The sequence below is a fragment of the Ctenopharyngodon idella genome, chromosome 15 (assembly GCF_019924925.1).
Source record: "Ctenopharyngodon idella isolate HZGC_01 chromosome 15, HZGC01, whole genome shotgun sequence".
NCBI lineage: Eukaryota > Metazoa > Chordata > Actinopteri > Cypriniformes > Xenocyprididae > Ctenopharyngodon > Ctenopharyngodon idella.
This window is the reverse complement of record NC_067234.1, coordinates 11,474,118-11,496,855: the sequence shown is the minus strand read 5'-3', so window position 1 is coordinate 11,496,855 and position 22,738 is coordinate 11,474,118. Positions and strand designations below refer to the sequence as shown.

At 39.3% G+C, this 22,738-nt stretch overlaps 1 protein-coding gene across 1 annotated transcript in view; it reads left to right on the top strand.

Moving 5' to 3' along the window:
- Positions 1–22,738, top strand: part of LOC127495624 (protein Atg16l2-like) — a 43,495-nt gene that overhangs the window by 4,673 nt on the left and 16,084 nt on the right. The window contains 9 exon segments of the mRNA XM_051862565.1: positions 1,186–1,251; positions 1,534–1,623; positions 1,739–1,792; positions 2,751–2,856; positions 4,626–4,731; positions 5,338–5,408; positions 6,923–6,994; positions 8,231–8,351; positions 8,485–8,590. Of these exon segments, the coding sequence (XP_051718525.1) occupies positions 1,186–1,251; positions 1,534–1,623; positions 1,739–1,792; positions 2,751–2,856; positions 4,626–4,731; positions 5,338–5,408; positions 6,923–6,994; positions 8,231–8,351; positions 8,485–8,590 (792 nt within the window).

The window sequence follows — 22,738 nt, the reverse complement described above, 5'->3', positions numbered from 1 at the left end:
GTACATAGTAATAATCTCTTAAAGGTGAAATGTGTGATTACTGCCCCATTAGTCACCAAAGAGAAAAGCAAAAATACACTATCAAAAATATCTCCCATCTTCTAATTCAAGCCATTGGTTATACATTGATTCTGCGGAATGGATTTAAAGGGATTGTTCATTCCTGAAATGAAAATCATCAAACCTGTATGACGTTCTTCTGTGGAACAGATATTTTTGAAAAACGTTTTACTGCTTTAAAAAGCCAATTTGTATTTTGAACCCCATTAAAGTTTATTGAATGGGCAAAAAAAAAAAAATAATTTTTTTTTTTTTTTTTTAAATGTCTGCTTTTGTGTTTGGCAAAAGAAAGTCAGTCATACAGGTTTGAAATGACCTGAGGGTGAGTAAATGATGACATAATTTTAATACATTTACATGCATATAAGGTCAAAATTCACTTTAGTTTTCTCATAATATACATTGCTGCATCACCTCTTTTCTCACAATGTCTCTAAACTTCTTCTTTCTGAGAGCCTAATCTGCTCTGATTGGTCAGATGGCTCAGTCTGTTGTGAGTGGTCTACCACTTACAGTGCATGTCATAAATGAAATGCCATTACCATATCTGAATTTCATCTCCGGATCTTCCTCAGCGCTTGTATACCGTGTCAATTCCAGCCCGAGTCCTCATCCTTTGGAAGTGCATGTAAAGTGGAAAACAACGTCTTCTAATAACTCAACAACTCCATTTATCTGCACTTTGATCTTTGAAACTTTGCAGAACTTTTACACTCACAGCTAGCTCCATGAAATGTTATATCCAAAGAAGCATAAGATTGAGACTTTTGTATATGTTACAATGTGGGAGCTAAAAGTAATACATCCTTAATAAAAATGTTTAAATACTTTTTGAGGTCATTATACTGTACGCAACATCTGTCAGTGAGAAATGGGACATGTTATACAACAGTAGAAACATTTGTTAAAATTCAATGGCTTAGAAGATGGTTAATGTAGTTAATGAATTGGTGTTTCGTTAAACAAAGGCCATATTTCAAAGTTCACTGAGCGCATTCTCTCCACTGCTGTGCTTTTCTGCTGGCAGCTAATTTGTAGGTTCCTTTTTCCTAAATCTTAAGAGAAAATTTTGCCAATTCCATAAACACCACATCCTTCTTGATCACATTTCCTCTTCTTTCTTAGAGCCAGAGCGGCCAGCCTTCACAAAGAGCTTCAGATGGCTGCCAGTAAGAATGTGGATATTAGCGAGTAAGTAACAACTGTATAAAGTGACACGACAGCATAAATCTGACCACATGTCGATCCAAACCCTTATAACATTTTAAAGAATGCATCATGTATGTATTTGTGTTTCACAAAAAAAAGAAAGTCATGTCGGTTTTGAATGACATGAGGTTTTAGATGGACTATTCCTTTAATCAGCATATGAGGGCAGCATAAACAACACTATAAAGTCAAGATATGGATCATCATGAGTTGTGTTTTTTTATTCTGAGGGATTTTATTAATGGTTTTGCTTTCACCTGTCAGAGAGTCTGGAAATGTGTCACCCTCCAAACCATCATCCCCCAAATGTGAAACTGCAGAGAGAGTCGAGAGATCCCATGGGCCACTTTTCAGGTAACAGTAGTGGCGTTTATGCATAATTATTATGGTGATTCTTGATCTTCCATCTCAGAGTTCTTCAAATAGTTCAGATGGTTTTTCTCAGTGTCAACTTGTGATTTTTCCTCAGATCTGCTTCAGCTACGTCCCCCCGCATCATCAGCTCCATCAGAGGACTCTTTGAGTAAGTTTTCAGTAAAAGCTCTAAAAGCGCTGATGTATTATTGTGTTGCATAAGTTGGGGAATGTTACTTTTAAAATTAAAATTTAATTACTATAATAAACTAAGCAAGTTGCAGACAAGTGTCTCCCTGACACAGAAACAAATACACTTAGAATACACATAGATAAATACTAAAACTAGAAGTAAAATATAGCAGTAATTCTTTATTATAAACAGAAACAATTGAAATTCAGATCAGTACAATACACAATAAACATACATAAAATTTTGCCAAAAGGATATTCCATAGTTGAGCATGAAAAACTTTTTATAATGCGTAGCATAAAAAGCACACACACACAAAAATGAAAATTCTGTCATTAATTACTCACCCTCATGTCCCTCCACACCCGTAAGACCTTCATTTATCTTCAGAACACAAATTAAGATATTTTTGATGAAATCCGATGGCTCAGTGAGGCCTGCATAGCCAGCAAGATATTTAACACTTTCAGATGCCCAGAAAGCTACTAAAAACATATTTAAAACAGTTTATGTGAGTACAGTGATTCAACCTTAATGTTATGAAGCAACGAGAATACTTTTTGTGTGCCAAAAAAACAAAATAACGACTTTATTCAACAATATCTAGTGATGGACGATTTCAAAACACTGCTTCATGAAGCTTCGAAGCTTTATGAATCTTTTGTTTCGAATCAGTTGTTCGGAGCATGTATCAAACAGGCAAATTTTTTGGCCTGATTTAGTTCGAAATGGTGTCACACCAGTTTGTTCTTTGATTTCACTTTATGCTTTAAAACAAATTCACTACCCATTACTTCCAAAACAAAAGGTGATTACATAACACATGCTATTTGTAATGCGTTACCCCCAACACTGTAACTCAGTTTATACTGTATATATAAGATGTACTACCCATAAGTATTATTTATCGTTGTTCTGTTGTTTGTGTGTCTAGGAGGAAGATTAGAGGTAAATCAGTGTGCAGGTCAGAAGAAGATCTCTTTATACCATTAGGAGTCTGTCTGGTTGCCAGAGTCCCAACCAAGGCAATTTTTACACTGGTGCGTGTTACTGTTTACAACACGATCAACAACAAATCATATTTTGTGATGTTATATTATAGAAACCTATATAACTTTGTTAAAATGATGAGGAAACAGTTGTGCAGATGGACTAGTAAATGGAGTGATAGGCTAAATGGACAACAATATTTATCTTGTGGTTCTTAAAGGGATAATATCTTAATGATATTTTACAAGCACATCCACTATGGTGGTGGCTGGTGGTCTGTGGATGATGTGGCTGTGGAACAAAGCGTCTGTGTGTCGCTGAGAAACAGTGTCTTTCTGTAGCACACTGCAGCTCTGTCATGTGCAGCCACCCATTTTCATTTGAATAGCTGACAGCAGGAAACTATTTGACAGCAGGTCCTATTTGTGGTATGGAGAGGAGTTGCCACTTCCTTAAATGGACATGTGCCACAATTACTGATTTGCATTTCCTGTTGATCTTTTAAATGCTGTCACGTCAAGATTTAAATACTACTTCCGGTCATTTCATAATTTTTGTTTCAAGAAAAATCTTCATATTGCTGTATTTTTGATGTTAAAATATTGCAGTGCTTATCGCACGCAGCTTTCGTTTCCCCTTGAGTGTAAAGTAATACATTGCTTGTTTTTATAATTTTCACACCTTATTAAAGTTTCTTCCCCTTCTTTAGTTTCACATTAGTGTACTGTATGAAAATATCATGTTATATGAATACTGTAATCATTTTTCTGCAGCATTAATAAGAAGCAGAGCTAAAGCTACTGACACCTACATATATATATATATATATATAAATTTTTTTATTTAAATTATTAATTATTAATATTATTAATTAATTAATTAATTTTAATTTATTCCTGTGATCAAAGCTGAATTTTCAGCATCATTACTCCAGTCTTCAGTGTCAGATGATCCTTCAGAAATCATTCGAATATGCTGATTTGATGCTCGATTATTATCAATTATTATTTCAGCTCAGTTATTAATAATGGTTCTTATTATTATCACTGTTTTTGCCACTTAAAATTTTTGTGGACACCTTGATAATTTTTTTCAGGATTCTTTCATGAATAGAAAGGTCAAAAACAGCAAAATATCTTGAAATAGAAATCTTTTGTAACATTATAAATGTCTTTACTGTCACTTTTAAGCAATTTAATGCATCCTTGCTGAATAAAAGTATTATTTTTATTATTAATTAATTTATTTATTAACTTTTGAATGGTAGTGTATCAGAGTTTCTACAAAAATATTAAGCAACACAACCATTTTCAACATTGATAATTATAATAAATATTTCTTGAGCATCAAATCAGCACATGAGAATGATTCCTGAAGGATCATGTGACACTGAAGACTGGAGTAATGATGCTGAAAATTCAGCTTTGATCACAGAAATAAATTACAGTTTAATATATATTAACATAGAAAACAGTTATTTTAAATTGTAATAATAATAAGTGCCATAAAAGTGTTCTGGTAGCTCAAAAAGTAGAATATAGTGCTTGCAACTCCAAGGTAATGGGTTTGATTGCATGACAGGATAGGGTATTCTGGGTGGTCACTTGGTTGCTAGGCTGTTTTGGGTATTTGCTAGAGGTGTTTAAAGGATTATAACATTCAGTGCATGAACTGATTAAATTTATACCTAAATGTTTGTATATCTAAATGTTGATTTGGATTAAAAATTTCTAATGCATGTAAATCTATAATACATACATGCATTGTCTAATACATACATGTAAAGAATTAGAAATGAGTGTATGCTTTATGGTTTCAGGATGCTCATGAGCTGGGAATCAACGCTGTGCGGTTCAGTACCAGTTCAAACCTGTTGGCTACAGGAGGGACTGACAGAGTCATCAAACTGTGGGATATTGAAGCAGGTACATCACAAAACTAATCTGAAAAAGTCATTTTCTGTTTCGTTGTCAGCTTTATCCACATAGACAGGGTTCAGATAGATAATAAAGAGCCACGTCAAGTGATACAAAATGATTTTGTCAGTACATGTGACTGCCTGTGACCACCAGCAGATGGCAGTACTTTAATATCTAAACATACATTAACTTGCGATGCAAAATGCAGAAGATAAGAAGTCTTGTTTTCTGAGAAATGTATCGAAGTTAAGTGAGAATTATTCTTAAAACAAGAAAAATATCTGCTAGTGGGTTAAGAAATTTTTCCTTTGAATTAAGGTATTGTTTTTCTATATTTGCATTGGAACAAAAAGGCAAATGCTGAGTAAGAAAATCACTTTTTGTGGAGACCAGAATGTCACACTGCAAACACTGTAGCAGAGCAATGCCCTGGCAAACACCCAAAATACCCCACCATCATGTCAGCACATTTTGCATGGGCAAGCATCACTGTGTGTAGATAAACTGTGATCTCATGTGATGTGCTCTATTGTGCAGTCAATAGACACACAACAGGATTTAGTGAATATTCCCAGGCTTGATGTAACATACTGCTGCGTTTTGTCCTCACAGGAACTCTTCAGAACAGAGGGACGTTAGATGGAAGTAACGAGGGCATCACCAGCATTGAGTTTGACCCTACGGTACAAACACACACACACATAATTTTGTTTGAATAAATTGTACACAGAAAGTAAGCAATGTAAAGCCCAAAGTACACTTTGCAAATCTCGTCACCAGAATAAGCGCGCCACCCAATGTTTGTACATACGCATTGAATTTGAATTGAATTTTTTTATAAAGTTATATAGTTTCCAACGCGGAAACTATATAACGCGGTTTGGCTTCGCTAGCCAGTTAGCTAAATTCTATTTCATACTTCTCCAACAAACGCCTACAAACACCATCAAACTTCTATGTAATCACACCAGTGAACTTCTGTTGGTGTTTGTTGGTGTTTCTGTTATCAGTGTACAGCATTTCATTACGGCTTTTATGTTGTGTTTACCCACATGCTCGTTCATGCTATAAATAAAACAATACCTTTACAAAGATCCTACTACTCAGTCATGTATTTAGCTACAGTAAAGCTTTAATCAGAACACTATGGGGCAGCAGTAACATTTACAAGTGACAGCATATCTAAACACTTTGACACAAATACAAACAAAAATACTTAACATTCATAAACATCCATTAAAAGCCGTGCTTGCAGAGGTTCTGCTTGACCCTCTTCATCATTACTGCTATCTGGGTCTGATTCGGGCTCAAATTGATACGGCAATATTGATGCCATTACTTACATTTCCACCGAAGCAAAGACTGGACTTTGACTGAAGCACATGCGACATTTGCCCGCAATAGTAAGGGGCGTGGCGTTTCCGGACAACGTGAATCGTGACAACGTATTCCGGACAGCGAATCACAATACACAGGGCCAGCTAACCAATCTCAGTCCATTGTGTATTTCCGAGGGAGGGGCTTCATAGAACCAGGAACTCAATAGAGCGTTTTTAGGAGAAGGGAAACAGCGGTGTAGAATAAAGGTAAAATATATAAAAAAAACGGCGTTTTTTAAAAAAAAAAAAAAGAAGCATTAAGACATGTTAAACTGTGCCCCATAAACACAATCAAGCCTAGAGAAAAAAACAGTGAACCACCCCTTTAATAAATTTTTAATATATTGTGTTAATCATATTTCAATCAAAACAACTCTCAAAATAGATATTATTTTACTTATTGGTGGGCTAGATCTGCTACGCTTCTGCTGGCGTAAAGTGAGGAGAATCCTGTAACAGATCTAAACAGGTGGTGCTGGGGAGGAGGAGGGACTGGGACCAGGTCGGGATGGGAAAAAATAAGGTTGCATATAGTAAAGATAGATCGATTGGCTGCGCTGCCATCTTGGGAGAACCAATCAGCTACTCTGAAGAGAAAACCTCTGCTTTAGATGATCTGTAGAGCATTCCAGATGACTTCCCTGAGTCATTGTTAATTAGCATGTACCAATGAGCTGTTATGACTACAAGAGCCCTCGGCCACTGAAGGATCTTTATTAGCAATATAAGGATACTGTTCTTGTAAGGCTGTTGAGTTGATTATGCTGTGGTTACTGCTGTAATGCATTGTGGGATGTGTCACTGTGCTTTTCCATCAGGGCACTCGGATTTTAGCTGCGTCATATGACAAGTCAGCTCTATTTTGGAGGCTAGAGGACAGCGTTCCCAAGGTAACAGAGCTTACCTCTCACCCACCCAAACCTCCCGTGTGTTAGTCTGTCTCTCTGAATTACTCTAGAGCATCATCAGATGAGACAGACCAGTATGAAGCATGTTGAAGATGTGTATTGCTGTGCCTGCTTAGATTCCATTGTGTTTTACATGACTGTGAGGCGTGGGAGAGTTTTATGGTGAGGAAGCAGCTTCTCACATGATTTTTGAGGCAAACAGTCCAGGCATGGGTCATTCTTACACTTTTTATGGCCCATATGTGTCTTAACATATTGTATAAAATATTAATCTCACAATTTTTAAAGGTGGAAATTGTATTAGTTCTTTTAAGGAAATATAACAATTAAGTGAACATAGAGGTGAATTAAAAAAAAAAAATGCCTGGGATTCTGATTTACGCTTTTATAGAAATGTTTACTTGAATTATATTTTTTATAAGGTACAAAGTTCAAAAGGTACTGCATAAAAGGAATGACCCATATGTCATATAAAAACGGTGTCTGAAAATTTACTAGCGTGACAGAAACGGAGACAATAAAGAGGGCAGATAAAAAAGCGAAGCATTAAGAACTGGGACAGATATGGCCATAATAATGTTTTTTAATTTAATGTTTTAATTTTCACTAATTTTAATAAACACAACATCTGGAGTATTGATAGAGCAAAGAGAAACAGCATATCCTTCATGAAATTGCTCCTATTTTTTTAGCATCCAGATAAAAAGACTACATTTTCCCCCTCAAAACCAGTTTGTCATTCTGAATATCAGAAGAGACTATTTTAACAAGACAAAATTGCCTACAAATGCTGTAAAATATATTGAATATTTCATCCCTATGTTTGTGTGTGTGTGTGTGTGTGTGAGAGAGAGAGAGAGAGAGATAGAGAGAGAGAGAAAGAAAGAGAAAGAAAGTAAATGTTTGGCTGAATCTCTTCGAATATATGTGTGCCATATGTCTGGGTCACATTTCACCCACAAATCTAAATATTTAAATTGTAATTTATTCCCATTACTTAAGTCTTCAGTGTCACATTAATCAGTAATTAAATTGTCATTAATTTATAGAAAATAAATGCAAAAACTGATAACTAAAAATAGTCTTTATTTTGTTAATGCAATAAAAAATATAATTTCTTATTTATTTCTTTTAGTTTTGGCCATGGACATGTTCTTGACAGGATTAGAGAGATTCTGTTCAGCCTCTCATTAATAAGTATGTTTGCTGTTGCTGTAGGTTACATTGACGGGTCATTCTCGTAAAGTGACAGCAGCCAAATTTAAATACAGTCAGAGGCAGGTGGTCACGGGCAGTGCGGACAGGACCGTGAAGATATGGGACCTCCAGCGAGCAGCGTGTATGTAAAAATTTGCAACAAATCTCTCATGCATTAGCAATAAGCACTTTTTCGCATCTGTCTGCAATAAATTGCTCAACATATTAACTCAGATCAGTAATTTCATATTTCTCTCTCTCTGTACTTCTCACAGGCATACAAACCATTGAGGTTTTGTCTTTCTGTAGTGATGTTGTGTGTTCCGAGTACCTTATCATCAGTAGCCATTATGACAGAAAAATACGGTTTTGGGACAGCAGGTAAGAACAGGGCAATTACAACACCACCCATTGCCTACACTTCTGACATCTTTCTGACAACATAAAAAAATGATCTTAATACATGCTTATGAAATGTTAACATCTATTTAGGCTGACTTATCCAGACTTTTGACTATGGGTGTAAAGTGTGGTTCACATTGTGGCTTTTGCAGTCTAAGGCTTTGTTCACACTTGTTCAAAATGTTTAGGCTTACAACCGGGGTTAGGGGTTTCTACGCCATTCTTATTCACCATTCATTTCGCTCTGATTTAAAGGATAAGTTATGGTTAGGTTTAGGTTTAGGAGTAAGGATTGGGTTAGGACTATGTTTTTAGACAGGAATGTTGTTCCAGGATCAACAAAAGGTTCTTACTTGGAAAAATCATGGCAAACGCCACATTAGGTGTCATAGTAATGACACAAACTTAAGTAGGCTCACCATGTGTTAGCAATGGATGTTTCACCATTTATGTTGTTTTTCACAAAGGCAGTATTTAAATCTGAACACATTCATTACAGACAGCAGTGAAAAGGTGCAGTTTACTGTTGTTTGGTGAATTTTTACCAATCCAGTAGCATGCTCTGTGAGCACTGCGAGATACTATGCTTTGCATGCTCATCTCCCACCTGTCACTTGTTGAGATGGATCCAACTCCTCCCACTTTCCATATCTCTAAACATACCTGTCTCCGCCCCCTGGATCTAAACCTACCCATCTCCACCCCCTGGATCTGGATCCAACTCCTCCCACTTTCCATATCTGTCTCCTGCTCGTATCGATTTGATAAAAAGATAACAAGATAAAGCTAGGCCAGTCACTCACTGTCAAACAGTTTCTGAGACTGTTGGGACTGATGGCAGCTGAGTCCAATGTGAATCTTTTGGCCTGCTGTACATGAGACCCTTGCAGTGGTGGCTCAAGACCAAGGGGGTTTTCCCCAAGGGGGAACCCACTCCGCATGATCAAGGTCTTTGCACCTTCATAATATGGTGGAAGCCTTGGTTCTTGTCCCAAGGTCCCGTGTTAGGAGCCCATTGTCATTGCTTCATGCTCACCCTCACACACTGGGGAGCGGTTATGGAATGCTGCTCAGCTCAGGGTCTGTGAAGGAGTCATCATCTCTAATGGCACATAAATTGCCTGGAAATGATGGCTGTCTTCACAGCGCTGAAGTATTTCCTCCCAGACCTGAGAGGCCGATTTGTGCTTGTTCACTCTGACAACACATCAGTTGTCTCTTATATAAAGCATCAGGGGGTCAGTGTCTGCTATGCAAACTGGCACTCCAGATCCTCCAGTGGTCCCAAGGAAAACAGCTCTCCCTGAGAGCAGTATACATTCCAGGGTACCAGAATTTAAATGGAAAATGGAAACTTCACCCCGAGGTGGTGAAGCGTATATGGGAGTGTGGGAAGGGGGGCGTGGTTCAGCAAGGTCTGTGACTAAAGAGAGAGTCAGTAGACAGTAGACTTTCCCAGGTGGCTTATATGGTCTCTTCACGCCAATTACTGAAACAAGACACAGGTGTTTGTCATTAGTACTTGACCCGCTTACTCACCGCTTGTCTACTGACTCTCCAGTCACAGACCTCGCTGAACCACGCCCTCTTGCCACAGGGAGGTTTTTCGGCTAAGCAGAAGTGGATCTGTCCGCATCTCAGGATACGACACAGTGTCCACTTTGGTTCTCCCTCACACACCCAGCTCCCTTGGGCCTGGGTGTTATGGTACAGACATGGCCAAGGCTACGTCTGAATGCTTTTTTCCATAATTGCTCTGCTCTCAGGAGTTCTGGAGAAGGTCTGCCAATACGAAATAAGTGTACTACCAGTAGCGCCTTACTGGCCGAGCCGACTATGGTTCTCAGACCTGGTGTCCCTCCTCGATGACTCTCCCTTGGAGATTCCAGTCAGGAGGTCCATCTGTCTCAAGTGGGAGGCGTGACCTTTTACCCCCACCCAGAGATACCCTGTGGGTTTGGCTTCTATGGGGGCCCAACTCATAGACTTTGGTCTCATAATCGAGGTTGTGAAGATCATACTTCACTCCAGAGCTCCCTCAACGAGGAAACGTTATGCATTAAAGTGTTTCACTTCATGTTGTGGATCTCAACTGTGGAACCCAGGTAACTGCCCCATTGGTACAGTGCTGGAGTTACTGCAGGTTTGTATTTCCTCAGGGTTATCCCCTTCCTCACTGAAGGTGTATGTGGTGGCCTTAGCTGCCTACCATATCCTTTTGGGTGGTGTATCCCTGGGGAGAAACCCGTTGGTGACACGTTTCCTCTGTGGTGCTTTTAGGCCAGGACAGGAGTATGGCAGCTTAGAAAGCCTTATTATATAAGGTGGTATCCCCTACAGGATGTGGTTTGCAGCAGGCTGGTCCCCTCCGCTCACTTTCGTAAGGTTTTACAACCTGGATGCTGCTCCAGGGTTACAGGTGCTCATGTCTTAGTTGTTCTCTCAGTATTCACACCAACAGGCACTTGTAAGCATGGCGTTTAGGTATTATCGTTCTCAAAGCATCACCGACGCAGCGCGAGTTCCCTCAAAAGGGAACGTCTCAGGTTACGACTGTAATCATAGTTCCCTGAGAAGGGACGAGACACTACGTCGCCCTGCCATACTTCCTTCATCCATGTGATCGACATGCTTCGGCTAATTGAAGCTAATGCTGGTCATTCCGGATGTGCTTTTATGCTTTCCTGGTCGTGACGTCACCCGCCCGTGATGTTCCGTCTCGCCATTGGACTAGTTGGCACAAGTTCTGAGAAGGAAACGAGACACTGCGTCGCCCTGCCATACTTCCTTCATCCATGTGATCGACATGCTTCGGCTAATTGAAGCTAACACCGGTCATTCCAGGTGTGCCTTTATGCTTTCCTGGTCGTGATGTCACCCGCCTGTGACGTTCCGTCTTGCCATTGGGCTAGTTGACACAAGTGCTTAAGATGCAATCACACAGAGGCATTCCCAAATTTTTATAGCGCTTTTTACAATACAGATTGTTTCAAAGCAGCTTCACAGTGATAATGGGAAAATTAATGGACAGAGATTGTTTTGGCTTTACAGCAGCTCTAGGAAAAATCATTATCGAGCTAAAGTAAGTTTTTGATTGAATCACTTCCACTGTAAAAATCATTAATTTAGAAATCATCAAAAAAATCATTTAATTTATTAACTTAGGGACTGCTTAAATGACACCTTTTTTAACTTTGAATGCATTTTTGCCGTTCATTTACGTGTTTAGTCTATATGTATGCACTTTTGAATGTGTATGTGCGCAGTCTTTCTTTACAAAGTGACATGCCAAATTACTTGTCTGGTCTGCATAATACAGAATTATTCGTCGTTTTCGTGGATCCATGTGAACTGGAATCATTTTGATAACATTTTATCAATACATAGGGAAAGGAAAGTGAAGGAGGCCTTCTCAGGTGATAGTTTAGTTGACACTTCAGGGCTGCGTTGTCATCGTGTCTAGGCGCAGGTCCTTCATCTCATCAGGAAACGGCCTGGATCCGGCAGACTCTGGTAAACCTCGGATAAACAGAGAGAGACTAATGTTAGCGTAGATGCCATTCTTCTTATGATGTAGCGAGTACATCAGGTGTTATGGGAAGTGTTCCCAGTTCTGGGTGACCTAATTTATGCAGCCTAACAATTTACATGATTTGAATTATAGAAGTAGATAATGTGTTATGTGTATGCCAGGTTAAAGAGATGTGTTTTTAGTCTAGCTAAATGTGTCTGCTTCCCGAACAATGCAAGGAAGACTGTTCCAAAGTTTAGCTGCAAAATAGGAAAAGGATCTACTGCCTGTGGTTGATTTTGATATTCTAGGTATTATCAACTGGCCAAAATTTTGAGATCAAAATAGACGTGAAGGACTATAATGTGTTAAGAGCTTGCTCAAGTACTGGGGAGCTAAACCATTTAGTGCTTTGTAAGTAATTAGCAAGATTTTAAAATTTATACGATGTTTAATAGGGAGCCAATGCAGTGTTGACAGAACTGGGCTAATATGGTCATACTTCCTTGTTCTAGAAAGAACCCTAGCTAGTTTGTTTATTAGGCGTGCAGGGCAACCACCCAGTAGAGCATTACAATAATCTAGCCTTGAGGTCATGAACACATGAACTAACTGTTCTGAATTTGTCATTGAGAGCATATGTTGTAATTTAGATATATTTATAAGAAGAAAGAATGCGGTTTTACAGATGCTAGAAACGTGGCTTTCAAATGAAAAGGAAAAGCTTTTCAAATGAATAGGGAACTATGATTGCAGTCGTAACCTGAGATGTTTTCTTGTTGTAATACCTGGTGTAAGAATACTTTAAAACCACGATCAAAAACAATGGTTTTAATGGTTTTAAATGAATTTGTCGGATAGGCAAAAGTGTTTTTGGTTGTCTGATTGAGGCTTAAGAACCACTCTCTTAGACGGGAAGAGATTATCTGACCCATATGTTCAGTTCACAAACGTGCAGATCTGTTGAATCTGAAATTTATGGAAGCCACAAGTTGCAAGTTTATATCTCACAATTCTGACTTTTTTTCTGCCAATTGCTAGTTAATATCTCACAATAATGTCATTTTATCAGAATTTCTAGTTTGCATTTCACAATTTTGACATTTTTTGACGTGACCGAATACATCTCGCAACTCAGAAACTTAGAATTCAGGGAAAAAAGTCTGAATTGCGAAATGTAAACTTTCATTTGTAAGTTATAAACTCACAATCCTGGAAAAAAAAAGTCAGAATTGTGAGATATAAACTCAGAATTTCAAGAAAAAAAAAGTAAAAATTGTGAGAAAAATGCATAATGACCTTTTTATACTTTTATTCCATAATGGAAGCTTCCATAGAAAATGGATGTAACCTTGAGCGCAAAGCAGAATAAACAAATGTTCTCTAGAATTTCTAATTTACTTACAACCCGCTTTATAGTACATTTGGTATTAGATCCATCTTAATACATGTGTTTAGATCACTCAAACTACATTTGGAGGTAAAGCATGTGACGACATAGCATCTGTGGTGTAAACACTGTTATCACTTGTTATTATTCTGTTATAAGCACTTGTTATCAGATCACCTGAGACGGATATTGATGCCATGTATAAAGTGGGCCTGAGTCTGCTTGTGTACACAGACCAGCTGTTAACATTTTTTCTTGTCCAAGATTAATATCCTTGAAATTTATCGTTGTTGGTGGATTTGTTAAACAAGCGGTGGTTTGATGGCTTTGAAGCAATGTAAAACTGTGCAAATTTCACATCATAAATGTGTTGATCACTATAGTGCTTTTCACAGCAACCATCTAGGCTTCCAGGTCTGACTCAAGAGTAGTTGGCGCAATTAAACTTGAATAATGAACCCAGCTGGCAGTGTTCGAACTGCACTGCCTGCCGTCCATCACCACATGTCTGGCTAGTGTGATGACCTAAAAGAGTGTCGCCTCAGGTGTGTGTGGTGTCATCACTGGCGAGAGACGGCTTGTTAACGCTTTGGTGGTAATGTGTGAGATTGGATTCTCCACGGACCCAGTTGTACAGACAGAACGTCTTCCACACGTGTTGACAGTTGACGCTCAAAGGCATTTGTGCTGATCTGCATAGAATTCATTTTCCAGATGTGATTTTCTCTTTAGGCTAAATGCTTTGATGTTTTTGGTTCAGTCATAAACATGATTTATGATTTAAACATGAAAAATTCTCTCATCATTTACTCGTCACCATGTATATGACATTCTTTCTTCAGATAACCACAAAAGAAGATTTTTAGAAAAATAATGCGGCTCTGTGAGTCCATATAATACCAACCTGGTCTCATTAGAAAAACATACCTGTGGGAACGTTATCGCTGCAGTTTCAATGTGAAGTGTCCACTGAGTGGCGCTAAAAGCGTGTTCATTTTTTTTTTTTTTTTTTTTTGCCGGAACAGATAAACGTGAATATGGTACGTTTTTATGACGTTGGTTTTTATACGAATCACCGCAGTTCTGATTTGAAATTTGTCTGGTGAGTGGCACTAAAAGTGTAATGCTCCATTGCGTTTTAAAATAACGTACCACCACCACTACACCTAAACCTACCTGATAGTGTTAACAAAAGCAAATGTGACATAAAAACCATCCATAATTGTGCCGTTTTAGCTTGTTATGATCTCTTATCTTTGAACTCTTTTACCGTGACTCGTTTTTCCCCAGATTCGTACCCAAGGCTTCCCTCGTCCTAAGTACAACTCTGTATCAGCTGAGCTACTGAGCAAGCTTGTTTTGTCAGAAAAGCGAAACATATGGAGCTGGTTAAGTGATGCAAAGTCCAAAATATAGTCGTTCACAAATCGTGCACTTTGGTAAAAAGCATTTTGAAGTCATTACATAATATTGTGCAAGGAGACGTGAAAACAAGTCTTTATTAATCCATAATCTGACTTTATCTGATCGTAACTGTGTATAAAAACGATTAAAAGCGCTTGCTATTTTACTGCCTCTAGTGTTCATTTCTGTTGGAAACTGCAGTGATATGTACGTATTGGTACGTATTTTTGCGACTCGTGAAAACATTCCCACAGGCACGTCTTTCCATGAGACCAGGTTGTATAATATTTCTGAATGGGTTCCCAAATGTTCATGCTCCTAAAAGCATATACAGCCATTAAGACAGTCATGCAAACGACCCTAGTGGATGAATCAATGCTTTCTAAAGCCAAACAATAGGTACTAATGTTTTAAACTTTTTTGACTATAAACCATTACTTTCGGCCAACTGTCATATGCATGTTCACAAGATGGTCGAGTTTACACTTGGTGTAAATGTAAGCACATTATGAGGCTTGCGCAAGATGTGATGCGGAAGTGCAGAAGGCTGTCACTTATCAGGTTAGCTTCACAACACTTGAGTTACATCAAGTGAAAAGTCGTAAACCTTCTGGTGGATGTGTTCGACAATTAGATGGAAATAGTTTATAATTTAAAAAAGTTCCAAATATTAGCATTATGATATAATTTTGTTTTTTTGGGTGGACTATCCATTCAATGCTGTGATCTTTGGGTGAACTATCCATTCACTGTTGTGAATCTCCCAAACCTGCCAAAAACATGTTCAGTTAATATATCAGCTCAATATTTTTAGAAACTGTATTTTGTTTAAGGAAAATGAAACCTGTATGTTGGACCATTAAGATTTTTTGATGTTTAATGTTTCATACCATAATGCAAAAATTCATTTTTGTAATGCAAAAATCTATTGAAACCGCAATATATATATATATACACACACACACTATATTGCCAAAAGTATTGGGACACCCCTCCAAATCATTGAATTCAGGTGTTCCAATCACTTCCATGGCCACAGGTGTATAAAATCAAGCTCATTCTGTGAAAGAATGGGTCGCTCTCAGGAGCTCAGTGAATTCAAGCCTGGTACCGTGATAAGTTGCCACCTGTGCAATAAGTCCATTCGTGAAATTTCCTCTCTACTAAATATTCCACGGTCACCTGTTAGTGGTATCATAAAAAGTGGAAGCAATTGGGAACAACAGCAACTCATCCACGAAGTGGTAGGCCAGGTAAAATCACAGAGCGGGGTCAGCGCATGCTGAGGCGCACAGTGCGCAGAAGTCGCCAACTTTCTGCAGAGTCAGTAGCTACAGACCTCCAAACTTCGTGTGGCCTTCAGATTAGCTCAAGAACATTGCGGACTCTAGAGCAGTGGAGATGTGTTCTCTGGAGTGATGAATCACGCTTCTCTGTCTGGCAATCCGATGGAAGAGTCTCGGTTTGGCGGTTGCCAGGAGAACAGTACTTGCCTGACTGCATTTTGCCAAGTCTATAGTTTGGTGGAGTGGGGATTATGGTGTGGGGTTGTTTTTCAGAGGTTAGTTCCAGTGAAAGGAACTCTTAGTGCTTCAGCATACCAAAACATTTTGGACAATTTCATGCTCCCAACTTTGTGGGAACAGTTTGGGGATGGCCCCTTCCTGTTCCAACAGGACTGCTCATCAGTGCACAAAGCAAGGTCCATAAAGACATGGATGAGCGAGTTTGGTGTGGAGGAACTTGACTGGCCTGCAGAGTCCTGACCTCAACCCTATAGAACACCTTTGGGATGAATTAGAGCGGAGACTGCGAGCCAGGCCTTCTCGCCAACATCACTGCCTGACCTCACAAATGCGCTTCTAGAAGAATGGTCAAAAATTCCCATAAACACACTCCTAAACCTTGTGGAAAGCCTTCCCAGAAGAGTTGAGGCTGTTATAGCTGCAAAGGGTGGGCTAAGTCCATATTAAACCCTACGGATTAAGAATGGGATGTCATTAAAGTTCATGTGCACGTAAAGGCAGGCATCCCAAAACTTTTGGCAATATAGTGTGTGTGTGTGTGTGTGTGTGTATATATATATATATATATATGATATTTTGATTTTGAGGTGTCATGTGTTTCCCCATGATCTAGTTTCTCTGTGTTGTTAATTAGTCATTTCATTCACCTGTGCCTTGTTAATTTACTCATTAGTTCCCCTTGTTTGCTCCATGTATTTATACCCTGTGTTCTCCCTCATTCTCTGTTCGTTCTCATCAATGTTAAGTAGAGTTAGTGTGAGTCCGCTGTCTGATCTCCCGAGTTTTATCATTAACACTCTGGAGTCGGATAACGCGCTTGTCATTTTTTGTCATAGAGACATAAGTAATATATCAATTGAAACTATAGAATGTCTTCTTTTATTTGTGTACACTCAGAGTAAAAACAAAATGTGCTTTTTGCAAAATAAAGAAAACTAACATGATGCGTGATCTGTCGTCTCCCTCTGAACGAAGTCCAATCTGATAGTTCTCAGAAAATGAACTGCAACTTAGTGAATACTAATGACACAAAAATGAGACTTATGTCTAAAGAAACGTTGAAATGCCAGGTTTTAAATCGGGTAAGTCAAATCAAAAACAAAAATTCTCTGTTTATGTAATCTGTATGAAAACAGAGACATGTCAGACGTCTTTTGACTGGTACTGTAATTTAACCTATACAAAATTTTCTTCACATGATGTGCAAGAATACGTGCATGCATGAGATCACAAGAATCATGTTTTTTTTTGTCAAGAGTTGACATTATATTAACTTTAATACAATAGCTGATGTGGTCCTGTTATCATAGGGTTTTTTCACATAGTCTACCTGACTGAAAGGGCTCATTATGCGGGTCATTATGCAGGTCATTATGCGGATCTTTTGTCTTTTCAGGTGTGAATCACAGCATTATTCATGAAGATTCACGCCTCCACGCATACTGTGTTTCTTGACAAAAAGTGTCTTAGAAAATTTAAATCTCTCTATTGTTTTATATGAACAAGTAGGCACGATAATTTTTACATCATTTTGAAGCAAAAATTCTAGTCTACAACCTCCAATACCCAGAAGTCTTGTGAACACATATATAATATTTGCTTTTTGGCCTTATTTCAGTGACTTAAGTTTTTTGTTTTTTTTCAATAACCACGCATAAACGTTATTCCTTCAAAAATACAAACATGTACATACATGTTGCTCACATATTATGGTAGCCTAGTTCGTGCTGAATACAGTGTAATGACACCTTTTCCATTAATATGTTCATGAACAACTGAAAAAAGCACAAATGCCAGGGCATGTCAAAACTTCTCCAGGGCCCCAAATCAGCCTCAGACTCCAGAGGGTTAAATACCATTATTCCTATTCTAGTTTCATCTTTGTGCTGTTTACACAACTGTTTTGTGACAGAAGAACGGACCCATGCCGAACATGGACTTACCGGCAGTACAGTTGTTATGCCTTGAGCAGGAGCAGCAATCTCTCGAGACCCACACCACCAGATTTCTAGATCGGGTGTGCCTTACCAACTTCCTGGATGAAGCGCTGAGTGTCTTTTACCATACAAGCCTCAGCGCAGAAACGAAGGCACGCCTGCCCGGTGTGGGTCCTCGGAGGAATTTCGGCGAGTACGTGGAGTGGATACTGGTGAACTGCGATTCGCCTCTGACCATCGGCCTCACTGAGGAGGAAATCATCAGCCCGCTCCTAATCTAGAGCCCATCCTACCATCACCCAGCTGCATGGACAACGAGCCAGAGCCCACTGCAGATGGAAGAATTCAGCCTGCTGTGAGGAACGAGCCGTCACCAATGAGAAGGACTGAGCTTCACATCGCCTCAGAGCCAGGGCCTCGATGATCGTCTGACCAGGTGTGTGAGCTGGCAACACGTTTGAGGGAATGGAGCCCCGCTCACACTCCCACCACAGAGGGTGAGCTAGTGCTGGACTATTAATTTTGTTGGTTTAATAAGGACTATTTTGAAGAGGATGCTCCCCTGCCCCTGCTGATCCCACCCAGCTATAGTTCTCCTGAGTCTTCGCTGGTTCCATCCAGCAAAATTTCTCCTGTGTTTCTGCCAGTTCCGTCCAGCAAAAGTTCTCCTATGTCTACATTGGTTTCGCCAAGCTATAATTCTCCTTTGCTTCCAGAATGCCTTCCCAGCCTCCCTCTCCCACTTCCTCTTCAGATCCCTGCCAGTTCCTTTGTCTCCCGTCAGCCCCTCGGTTCTTCCTCCTCCAGCCCTCTGTGGTGTGGATACACCTTGGGCCAGCTGTTTTATAGCACTGTCTGGATGCTCAGATCCCCTGGCTCCGCATCCAGCCACTGATCCAGTCACTCCACCTCGGCCGGCCTCCAGACTCCTCCACCCTGGTTCCTCCCTCCCTTGGCTTCACCTGGGACCATCGGCCTTACGGCTCAACCTCAGTCGGGCTTCGCCACGGACTTGCAAGCCATCTGCTCCACCCCTACGGCTCCGTCTGGCGCCGCCTCTCCTCTGGCTCTGCCTCAGCCCTCAGTCTCTCCGGCTCCACCTCAGACCTCTGGTACCCTGGTTCCACCTCGGGGGATCGTCGCCACAGCTCCGTCACAGCCACCAAAGCCTTCGGTGTCGTGCCTGACCATCGGCTCTCCGTCTGCGCTCTGGGCTCCACTGGCTCCATCTCCATCGGTCATCCCCATGACCTCCTCAAGGAGATTTACACCATAGCTCCCTCCCTCGACTCCGCCGTGGGGCATCCTGGCTGGACTCTGGATTTCCACCAGACTCCTCCTCTTCCTGGCTTTCCTCTGGCTCCTCCCACCCTCCACTCCCCAATGGACTGTTTTCAGTGCCCTGCACTATTTTTGCTGTTTGTTTTTTCCACGCCCTTCTCCAAAGCCCTCTCCCTCCCTCCTTAGTTGGACTATTTACAGTGTGAGGACGTGCCTTTTCAAGAGAGGGCGTACTGTAAAATGTATGCTGTTTCTTGTGTTTCCCTGTGATCTAGTTTCTCTCTTTTGCTATTTAGTCATTTCATTCACCTGTGCCTTGTTAATTTACTCATTAGTTCCCCTTGTTTGCTCCATGTATTTATACCCTATGTTCTTCCTCATCCTCTGTCCATTCTCGTCAAAGTTAAGTTGTGTTAGTGTGAGTTTCCTGTCTGATCTCCTGAGTTTTATCATTAAATACCATTATTCCTATTCTCCTTAATCTTCTTAATGTTTACAAGACTGTTTCGTGACACGTTAGCATGAACCAAAGTTTGAAATGTATTAATTGAAAGTAATTGCCCTTAAGTTCAGTGTACTTTTTTGAATAATAATTTTGTTTTAATAAAGAAAGCTGCACCATATCTTAACCAGCCACAATCACCTTTTCAGTTGCACCCTGCTTGTTAGTTCATATTGAAATCTCATTGATCCAAAATCCCTCTCCACATAGCTGTAAAAATTAGGTATTTTCCGAATGACTGTGATTGTGTCGTGCAGAACTTTTGCTTTTAGTGTGAACAGACCAAGTACTTGCTCACTAGAAACTTGTCATATTGTGCTAAGGAACAACATACACACATGAAATTGTTCTTAATCTCGTTCTAATGTTAGTGAATTTGGAGTATTCTAAATTATGTTTTATTAACAAAATTCGGGAGGAGCGCTTTCAAATGATCCTTTCAATCATCACGTCATTCCAACCAGCCTGTCAGCAGTCAGTAATCAACATGTCTACCCAATCAGCATAAGTGGAGGATATTATAAATACGCAGTCGACTCACCCATGTTCCTCAACAGTTTTTCAGCATCCCAGCGTCTCCTCACACTCGCCCGGTTATCTTCCTAACCAAATCTCACACTCGCCCGGTTATCTTCCTAACCAAATCTCACACTCGCCTGGTTATCTTCCTAACCAAATCTCACACTCGCCTAGTTATCTTCGTAAACCAGAATACGGGGGGAGTACTCTGGGTTCGGGCCAAATACCGAGCTCGGAGCCCTCTCCTCGGACAGCACGCCAAATACGCATACTATTTATTTATCTGACTTATTTGTAAGTGAAATGACCAGCCGCGTGCACTGGGTCAGTCATTTGCATAAAACACGCCCAAACCATCTCCATATAAAGACTTTCTGCACAACCTTTCCTTTGCAGCCTTTCATTGCTCTCTGCAGACGCGCACTCGCCAGATCCTCCAGCAATGCCAAGTCATTCCCAAAACCAGTTCAAACACAATAAACATCTTTTATACAGACCCAAATTACAGACCTCTCATTAGCCATTTGTACACACGTAAATCTGCATTATTCAGAGAAACCTCACAGCTTAAGCTTACTGTTTCACTGTACATGATAAAATATATTTAAGATGAAATCAAACTGTATTATAATATAATATAATATAATATAATTGTGTTAAGATGAAATATTACTTCTGTTACATATTCCATGTGTGGATTCCTGGACTTTTATGTTGAAGTGTTTCCTGTTTCTTGTGCCATGCTTTGTATTCTGTTTGTAGTCCATTTGTTCATTGGTTCCCCCTTGATTAGTCTCCCCAGGTGTGTCTTGTTAACTCCTTATCTTGTTAAGCTTGTTACCTTCTGTGTATATATAGCCCTTGTGTTTATCTTGTGCTTTGTCAGCTGATGTTTGGAGCTTCATGGGTTTGGATGTTCCTGTGTTTTGTGTTTTGTGTTTTGTGTTTTGTGTTTTGTGTTTTGTGTTCCGTGTTCCGTGTTCCGTGTTCCGTGTTCCGTGTTCCGTGTTCTGTGTTCCTTGTGTTTTTCTTGTTTTGGTCCTGCTTCAGTTTGTTTATTAAACATACTTCTTTGCACTTAGATCCTGACATTTCCCTGCTCACTCCTAATGTTACAACTTCTTAACATGATTATAAAGCCGCACAGAGAAATATCTTTTTGCATACGTGTGGTTTCAGTTGTTCCTACATTTTTTTTTGTAAATTTAGAATAAATATTGGTTTTTGGTAAATCATGATTTGTTCGTAAAAACGTTTGAACACAGATTTAATTTACAAATTTGTGCGTACACATGCTTAGTGAATGAGACCCATTGTTTATTTAACTTATTTGCTGACAAATACACTCTCCCTTTCTCATAAAGCCATAATAGTGTGACATCAACACTGCAATCGAGCGGCGCTATGTGACTCAACATGACAAAACCACATTGCTCTTTATAATTAGTGGTCTACTCTGAAAGTGACGTGACGTCTAGTCATAACATAGACATTACATGCAAAACATGACAGGAGACAAACTTGTCCACAACAACAATTGTTACTTTGAATGACAAAAACCCATGCAAGGCAAGAATAGAGCTACCGTTTTGGAAGAGTAATTGACTGTGTGGAAAAGTAACGCCAAACTAATGTTTTTCATACACTGATTTTGAGATTTTGGGCTATTTTGCTTCCATAGTCAGACAAGTGGAAAGAAAAGATCCAAAATACATATTTAAACATTTATTTTATTACACTTTATCAATTTGCATCTGTATATTTCGATTTCAATACATATCTTTAAAGGCCGTTTTCTCAAAATAAGTTTTTTTCTTCCTGCACTAAGCCAAAAATCTCCACTTTTGTAGCACTTTACATATACCAGACATACACCAGTTTTATTCATATCAATATTCTGAAGGTTTTACATAGGGATTTCTTCATATATCATTCGTTTTTGATTTATATATAGCATATTATTTGTTTCATAATTTATGAAGTGATAAAATGAGATAATCCCTCTGTAAAAACCTTTAAGTCCTAAATGTCAATAAAATGAAACTAGAATTTTGAAC